The sequence below is a fragment of the Lolium rigidum genome, chromosome 3 (genome assembly GCF_022539505.1).
Source record: "Lolium rigidum isolate FL_2022 chromosome 3, APGP_CSIRO_Lrig_0.1, whole genome shotgun sequence".
NCBI classification, from domain to species: Eukaryota; Viridiplantae; Streptophyta; class Magnoliopsida; order Poales; family Poaceae; genus Lolium; species Lolium rigidum.
Window position 1 is genome coordinate 66,330,954 of NC_061510.1, and position 9,493 is coordinate 66,340,446.

General features: G+C 42.7%; 1 protein-coding gene across 1 annotated transcript; it reads left to right on the forward strand.

Annotated features, from left to right (window-relative positions):
• Window positions 1–1,237: 1,237 nt before the first annotated feature.
• Window positions 1,238–3,471, forward strand: LOC124696540 (protein DETOXIFICATION 16-like). Its single transcript, XM_047229255.1, has 8 exons — window positions 1,238–1,492; window positions 1,586–2,130; window positions 2,238–2,324; window positions 2,548–2,604; window positions 2,686–2,924; window positions 3,021–3,139; window positions 3,247–3,333; window positions 3,421–3,471. The coding sequence occupies exons 1-8, from the start codon at window positions 1,247–1,249 to the stop codon at window positions 3,469–3,471; spliced, it is 1,431 nt and encodes a 476-aa protein (XP_047085211.1). The 5' UTR covers window positions 1,238–1,246.
• Window positions 3,472–9,493: the final 6,022 nt, after the last annotated feature.

The following is a 9,493-nucleotide window of genomic DNA, read 5'->3' on the forward strand; positions in this document are numbered from 1 at the left end:
GAAATTTAAATTCTCAATCTAAGTTCATCAGTACTCGATCTAATTTCTCGTAAGTAGGCTTTGGGAGACTGTTTGCTCGAGTAAACTGTCTCCTAACTATTGTAACCTCTCTCAAATCCAAGCTATCGATAACAGGCGTTGAAAGAACAACTCTACTGCTACCACAATGAAGTTTTTTCCCACAGGGAAAACAACTCTACTGCTGCTCTGGAATGTGTCTAGCTTGCCCAAGTTCCAGATTTTCTATCTCGCTGTATGTATTCAGCAAGATTAGCTTTGCAAGATTCCAAAAATAAGATTTTTTTGTGTGCAATTGAGCTGGCCTCAACTTTTTTTCGTGCCGATGGTATTCTGTCCACTTGAGACGCGTCTAAACTCCGTGCGACTGCATTCGAAGCGTTTACTATGTAGCTACTCCATGTGCATGGTGTGTCACAGTGCCCGGCATCGATCCACTTAATCTGTTAATCGATGCATTGGTTTGACCTTTCCTTGATCAGTTTATGAGCCCAAGACAGACGTAGCTGCCAAGTTGCGTGTAGTATTGCGAGAGCATACCTAGTAATATCCCAGCTTACTGGATCCAACATGAATACTGTCATGTTGCTTGGCAGTCACGCTCTCATGCTTAACAACCTATATTACCATGAAACAAGCATTGTGTTCAGGATATAACTTTGATTAAGAATTAGTTAAACTATAAGATTTATTGGCAGAAACTTTGTATCACTAGAAAATGTTTTTGATACGAATCTGGCGATACTAATTTTGTGCACTACCTCCATATATACCGGATTAATGGGCAATTACGCATTCGAGAAATAAGTTTAACAATAAATTTGGTCAACAAAATATGAGATATATGCCACAAAAATTATACCGTTGGATTCGTATTCAAAAAATGTTTTCAATAATATAATTTTTGTGATATATATCTTATATTTTATTGACCAAATTAGTAGTCAAACTTATTTCTCGAAGTGCGTAATTGCCCATTAATCCGGTATGGAGGTAGTAACACAAATACACAATAGAGATATAGTTGGTTAAATGTTTGGTCAAGCAAACCTTGAAAACGACGTGTGGCTTATTCATTGAGGAATGATGTGTTATCATATGAACAGTTGCTACGCAGTTTCCGCAGATCTCTAGTGCAGTTCCCCATAGATGCTCTCCTTCAGCCCCCTGCTTCCTCTCACAGTCTTATCACTCCATTACTCAGCTGTAGCTTGTAGAGCTGAGAAGAATGCTGAAGCCGAGCGTAGACGAGCCACTGCTCGATGTAACTGGACCCGAGAAGGCCAATGAGAGTGCCGTGGCAGCGGAGGCGAAGCGCCTGTTGCGGCTAGCGGGGCCGCTGGTGACGAGCAACGTCCTCCAGTTCGCGCTACAGTTGGTGTCCGTGATGTTCGTCGGCCATCTCGGCGAGCTTCCTCTCGCCGGCGCCTCGCTGGCCACCTCCCTCGCAAACGTCACTGGCTTCAGCTTGTTCGTGAGCATCTGTACATTTCATTACTGCAAGCCTACAAGTACAAGTACTTGGCAAGTTTATATTCATTGTTTGCGTGACCAAATCGAGCTGCAGGTTGGCATGGCGAGCGCGCTGGACACGCTGTGCGGGCAGGCGTTCGGCGCTCGGCAGTACCACCTCCTCGGCATCTACAAGCAGCGGGCAATGCTGGTTTTCACGCTGGTCTGCGTCCCCGTCGTCGCCATCTGGGCCAACACCACCCGGATCCTCCTCTTCCTCGGCCAGGACCCGTCCATCGCCGCCGAGGCCGGCACCTACGCGCGGTGGCTCATCCCGTCCCTCGTCCCATACGTACCTCTCGTGTGCCACATTCGGTTCTTGCAGACGCAGAGCATCGTCGTGCCGGTGATGGCCAGCTCCGCCATCACAGTACTGGCCCACGTCCTCGTGTGCTGGGCGCTCGTGCACAAGGCTGGCATGGGGAGCAAAGGCGCGGCGCTGAGCGGCGCCATCTCCTACTCCGCCAATCTGGCCATGCTGACCCTGTACACGAGACTGTCGGGAGCTTGCAAGAAGACGTGGACTGGGTTCTCCATGGAGGCATTCAAGGAGCTGCGCCAGTTCGGGGCGCTCGCCTTCCCCTCCGCCACGATGGTTTGGTGAGACGAATCAAACTTGTTTCTCAGCTACTCTTCTTGCTCGGTGATCAAACGCATATACTATCTCTTGAACTAATCTATGTAGAATTACTTGCACACATGTGCAGCTTGGAGTGGTGGTCGTTTGAGATACTTGTGCTGCTCTCTGGTCTTCTTCCTAATCCTATGCTTGAAACCTCGGTATTGTCGATATGGTAATGAAGATAACATTTCCTTTTTTGCATGTACACTGCCCTCCATCCTAAAAAGAACGTCGCAGATTTGCCTAATTTTTAGCTGTATCTAAACGCAATATAGTGTATACATAAATTCAAATTTTGACAAATCTGCGACAACTATTTTGGGACAGAGGGTGTACTATAATTCAATCTTGTCAGTTGTCATTGTTTCTAAGCTATGAATTATTGAGTTATGCAGTCTTAATACCGATGTTCTCATGTTCATGGTTTCATCTGGTCTCTACGCAGCCATAAGGTACCGTGAGATTCACAAACACAATGTGAGATGCTCTCTCCATCGATATGCTGACTGGTATTTTCCTGCATAAAAAAATAGCACACGCGTTTCCAATGAACTTGGTGCCGGTAAGCCTCAGGCAGCAAAGCTAGCAACAAGACTAGTCATATGCATGGCCTTGTCTGAAGGATTAGTGATCTCCATTACAATGATTCTCCTACGTGAATTCTGGGGTTATTTGTACAGTAATGAGGAGGAAGTTGTCACATACATCGGCCGGATGATGCCGGTTCTCGTGATATCCTTCTTCATAGATGGAATGCATACTTCTCTTTCAGGTACTTATGAGCATAACTAAAGTACCGTGTGTTTCAAAATAGCCGCAAAGAATACTCTTAAACATGATAACATGATCATTATGTGTACTTTTCTAGGGGTGCTAACTGGATGTGGCAAGCAGAAGATCGGCGCACGTGTCAATCTTGCCGCGTACTACTTGGCAGGCATCCCCTTGGCAGTGTTATTTGCGTTCTTCCTGCATCTGAATGGAATGGTATGTACTAGGCTACTAGCATGTGTAATCAAGTACCATTCTAGCATCTCATTTCACTGACAACATGAATATGTCTGAAAGACCTGAACTTGTTGTGATTCCACTAGGGGCTTTGGCTCGGCATCTTTTGTGGCAGCCTAACAAAGCTTATATTTCTTATGTGGATCGTACTTTCAATAAACTGGGAAAAGGAAGTAAGAACTTGCAACTCGTATATCACCAGATATTTTCCATTGTAAAGCGATATCTGATGGGCTTTCTTGTTTTCTATTTTGGTTTAGGCAATCAAGGCACAAGACATGGTGTCAAGATCTTCTCTTCTAGTTGCATGAAGATAATATCATGCAGCAAAATCCCAATTCGTGATGCGATCAAACATGGAAGCAACCGGTAGTTGATTTATACGTAGAGAGAAAATGTAAATATTGTTACCTAAGATTATCAAGTAATAAGCATGCTCTCTATTTTTGTGGTTGCACCGGGATCCTGAACTTGACCTCCTAGTTTTCGCATGTGGGAAAAAGGTAACCCGCATGTTGGATATTTTCGATACATTTGCAAGCACTATTTATTTTAATATGTATATTTATAGGGTATCTCTAGGACTCAGTCTCTACTGACTTAGTGCTCAGTAGAATAATGTCAATGCCTTTTTTTAGTTGTTTCTTTAAAAACTGTTATTTACAATCTAAATGTTTTTCAAAAAACACACAAGTGAATTTCTCTCCCTCTCATAATTGGAAAAATAAATTATGCAACAAAAAAAATCGGTGTTCCACTCGGTGCACAATCAAAAATATTTCTTAGTTGCAACCTCGCTTGCAACTGAAAAATATCAGTTACAACCACACTTGCAAGTGGGAAAATCTTAGTTGCAACCATTCTCGGAACCGAAAAAAATCTCACTTGCAGCCATGCATGCAATTGGAAAAATCTAAGTTGCAACTGGAGAATATCTTGGTTGCAATCCTGCTTGTAACCGCAAAAAAATTTCGGTTTCAACCACACTTGAAACTAGAGAAAACTCGTTTGCAACCACACTTGCAACTGGAAAAAATATATCAGTTGCAACTGCAAAAAAAAAAAAAAAAAATTCAGTTGCAACCACACTTGCATTTGAAAAGATAATCTCAGTTGCAACTCCACTTTTAACAACAAAAAATTGCACTGCTCTACATCGCAACAAACTTTCATAGTTAGTTATGCACAAAATGAAAAGAAATGAAAAAAGCAAAAACATAGAAAAAAATCAAGCGTGACACTTAATATATTATAAGGAATCTTGATCAACTATCAAGCAAATAAGATCTATGGCCTGGAGGCATGAGTAGTCGGGACGTACCGTGAAAGTCGCGGGATCGACACTTACCTAAGGCATTTCCATTTCTATGTTTGCCTCTTGTTTCACTGGGCTGGCCATTTAAAACCCCTAGGCTAGCTCTCAGCCTACTAAGAATTAGCAAATGATTCCTAAATATTTAGTAGGTGTATGCTAGGGTGCCTAGATATGGCGATATAGATACTAATATGGATACGATGACACATCATTTTTTCAAAAAGGCAGATATGGGGATACGTTTGTATATAACTTATATCTAGCACGGGCCGGCTGGTAGGATACTGTGGTAACAATTTTAATGGCACAGGAGTTCATAAATTGTGTAAGATGATCAATTTCTATCATTCTTTCATATTGCTGGTAGGATACAAAATGACATTCAAAGAGTAAGTAATACCATTCCATATTTTGCTTGTGAGTTACTGAAGGGGATAAGACCGACATTGTTTATTTGGATGGTAAGCCTACGATTGAATCTGTTCATATCACGATAACACATATACTGATAGCAAAACCTGTATGCATCGATCACTGGTACAACTGAATCTAGTAATACAAATGTGATACATATTCTGATTCTACCAAAGAAAATGAACGATGAGATAAATTGGACATATCCAGATAATTCATGGGAACACAAGAGTGTACATGTCATAATTATAGCGTGATCATACATATAGCCTGGTTCGCATGATAGCTGGACACAGCGACACAGAGGTGTTGTAACCCGGAAGTTTGGCAAATAAAACATGGAAATATAACTGCATATTGATTGTAGATACAGTACAATTTGCAAGGTTGATGGACACAACAACATAGAGTTACTACAACTCAGAAGTTCAGAAGTTCACAGATAGATAGATTGCATGTTTTAACATGGATTACATCGGTGGTAAGCAAAAGCAAGCCCTGTCCTGATGCCTACGCGCCACTGCCATCAATGCGGCACGGGATTGTCTCACAACCATTGCTTCCAAAGATGTCTACCTCCATCGAAGAATATATAGTGTAAGTGAATAATGGGGTATCACCTTCTGCAGCCATGCTCGATGAAGATGTGCTTCATCCTCTGCACCAATCTAACACGCCATGTGTCCCCAACCGTGTGGGCGGTGGGCCATTCATACTACAACACAAGATCCTTTTTCGTGTTCGCATATTATCTATGAAATTCAGACATTAGTTAATGCTGGTAGAGTTTGCAATTCTGTAAAGGTGGATCAAGATCAAGTTAGGGTTAGTGATTGTCTCGCCAACTTGGCAAGGAGAGGGTGTAGGACTGCATTCATGTTGGGTTCAGGGTCTGATGTGTTTCTGCATGAGCTTCAACAATTAGAACAACGTGTACGCTCTATTTTTACTCAATAAAGATATGGTTTTACCAGCAAAAGAAAATGTAGAATCAAGCATCGGTTAATGGAATGGCCAAACAAAATTTATTCGTGCTTAACCGTATATCCTGTAAGCCGAGTCATATATCCAGTGTGTACTTCTGAAGCCATGCACAACCCAGAGTTGAGAGAGGCGAGAGATGAACAGGTCAGTGTCGTCGTACTAGCTTTGGATTTTTTTTGCATCATCTCAATGAAATAATCTGCCGACACACCATGGCACAAGTATAAATATGGGTGACATGTACATGTACTGGATCCCCCAGCACACAGAACAAAAGTAAGCAAAACAACGTACCTGACCGTTGTCGCGTCCCTGTCAGTCCCGGAGCCCGGACGGCCGTAGTGGCTCGGAATTGTGGCTATGGCGCTATGCCGCCTATGCTATGCGTATGCTGATTGGAACGTTCGAGTTGTTTGCTTTACGTGGGACAATATTTAAACACACGAAGCATCTTAGTCGTGCAGCCTGAATGGACTTGTCAAGGCAAGCAGTTTTAACGTATTTCACCGTCCGCAAGGAAGGCTGTTTTGACGCATCTCACGGCACTTCCCTAGCAAACTGTGGAATATTCGGATAGCAGCAGCAGTGTATGATTTGGAACGAGCTCAAGAAAGATTTTCCAGGACAAGAAGATGTATCCGAAGCGGTCGCTGGTGCAAAAAAGAAGAGCTGTTTCAACTCGCTCTAGTAGGGAAAAGCTCCTTGGTAACGGCCCTCACACACTAACGATATTACGCCACTGGTAATGGCTCCTCACCCGCTACCGATATCACGACATTGATAACGTGCAGCCGGCACATGTTACCGGTATTTGTGATACTGGTATCGTGCGGCACTCGCACGCTACCAATAGCTGAATACCCGTAGCGTGTTACCACCTTCACGCGCTACTAGTGTGTTACGATTTTAAAAAAAAATATCAGTATACATACAATATAAGTTGCCATATATACAGTAGTCTGTTGGTACTACAAGCTGTCGTTCATACAATAGTTGCAAACATGAGTACATCCATTACTATAAAATACACAACACAGTGCCTCTAGTTTCTCATGTACGTACTACATACATTGTTAAGTACTCCATCGCCATCACCATAACCCCATGTTGATCTCGTCCTTGTCTCCGCCGCATCCTCGTGCATAAGCAGTGCGTGCGCAAAGATGTAAAGCCCCCCGTTGTAACGAAAAAAAAGCAAAACGAGCACCAAATAGGGCCAAATCAAGAACATGCTTCTTACTTACATTGAACATATAAATCCAATGGACGAGGCTAATGATCCAAATAAGATAGACAAGATAATTTGTATTTGTGTATATCACACATGAAAAAAATAGCGCGCTATTCCAATGCTAATAGCACGCTATAGCATATCTGGAGAGCCGACGCTACGCTATTTCGGCGCGATAGCGCGCTATTCGCGTTAATAGCACGCTATAACATGCTAAAAGCGTATTTTTAGACCCACGCTATTTTGTTATAGCGCGCTATTTTTTTCTTTGTTCACATGGCTCACTTGCACCGTCTCAGGATTAAGGCTGGCAATCGGGACGGGTTTGACCGGGTCAACCTCTTCCAGACCCATGCCCATTTAACAAACGGGCGAGGTCAGTGCCCACGACCCTGCCCATGGGTCTAAGCACATGCCCATGCCCACACCCATCGTGTCACCCGACCCAATCGGGCACCCATCGGGTCTGTAGATAACCCATCAAATAGCACCATCTTAGTTTTGCAAAACCATCGGGACATTTACAAAACTTTTTTCCATTACAATACATACGCGCATCAACTGTATCAACTGTACTTACATCAAATAAAAGACTAATTGTTATATAGAATATATATTTAGTTAATTATCAATACTAATCGGGCGACCCATCGGGTTACCCATGGGCAGAACCTTATGCCCATGCCCTACCCATAACTAATCGGGTTACCCATGGGCATGACCAATGGGCAAAATAATCGACCCATACCCTACCTATTCGGGTCGGGTGCCCATGGGCGCCCAGACCCATGGGCAAGATTGCCGGCTTTACTCAGGATGACATCCAAAAATGAGAAATTTGTAGTCAAAAATGAGAAAGTAGCAACATGTATGATGTCAGATTGTATATTATGAAAGCACATTTCAAACCGAATCTACTAAAACTAACATATTGTCATAAATGTCGCAACGTTTTCCTAAAAAATTGGTTAAAAATTTAAAAGCTTTATTTAGAATAAGAGGTAGGAGTACACTTATTTAGTTCGCATGGCCATGAGTACTGATACGAGATCAGTCACTTTCTCATCAATGGATGGTGGGCATGCACCTCGTGCCATGCCACCAATTGAAAATCTAAAAAGAAGAGGCCACGCACACTGAAACAAAAGGCACCGTTAATCGATGACCTCATGGTGGACCAACATGTTTATTCTCAAAATGAACGAATGTTCACCAAAAGGAAAACAAGTAACAAGTGCTCTTTGTCGACCGTTCGTATTAACAAACTCCTTGATAATTAATGATTTGAAGAAAAACAAGGTTATGTGAGCGCATCAATAACGTTTCCTCCCTTAAAACAAAAATAATAGTGTGGCCGATCGCCGGCTATAAAAGTTTGCCACGTCATCTATAGTTAATTTATAGCTAGCATGTACAATAGTAAGTCATCTCCCTCCGTCCTCAAATAAGTGGACATCTACCTTTAAACGTTGTCCATAAAAGAGTGTACACCTATCTTCCCAATACATTCTACATCTACCTTTAAACGTTGTCCATAAAAGAGTGTACACCTATCTTCCCAATACATTTTAAAAGAATTGACTACAAATTTCTCATTTTTGGATGTCATCCTGAGTAAAGCCGGCAATCTTGCCCATGGGTCTGGGCGCCCATGGGCACCCGACCCGAATAGGTAGGGTATGGGTCGATTATTTTGCCCATTGGTCATGCCCATGGGTAACCCGATTAGTTATGGGTAGGGCATGGGCATAAGGTTCTGCCCATGGGTAACCCGATGGGTCGCCCGATTAGTATTGATAATTAACTAAATATATATTCTATATAACAATTAGTCTTTTATTTGATGTAAGTACAGTTGATACAGTTGATGCGCGTATGTATTGTAATGGAAAAAAGTTTTGTAAATGTCCCGATGGCTTTGCAAAACTAAGATGGTGCTATTTGATGGGTTATCTACAGACCCGATGGGTGCCCGATTGGGTCGGGTGACACGATGGGTGTGGGCATGGGCATGTGCTTAGACCCATGGACAGGGTCGTGGGCACTGACCTCGCCCGTTTGTTAAATGGGCATGGGTCTGGAAGAGGTTGACCCGGTCAAACCTGTCAACACCCGGATTTTTAAGTCCGAATGCCTATTATGTCATACATCGCAATCCCAGGAATATTGTTGTTGCGAGGCATAATAGTTAAGTATCACAGTCATCATTCATTACAACCCATAAGTCTTACAAATTGGAATCACATGATCCATATTACACGAATAGTTGATCTATTGATCAACGAACAAACACAAGTTCATAGTTCAACATAGCGGAAGCGTAAGATACAAGGACTCTCTAGTCCACGAGGCCAACGCTTGACGTCGGAAGGCGCTTAGTTGTCGTAGG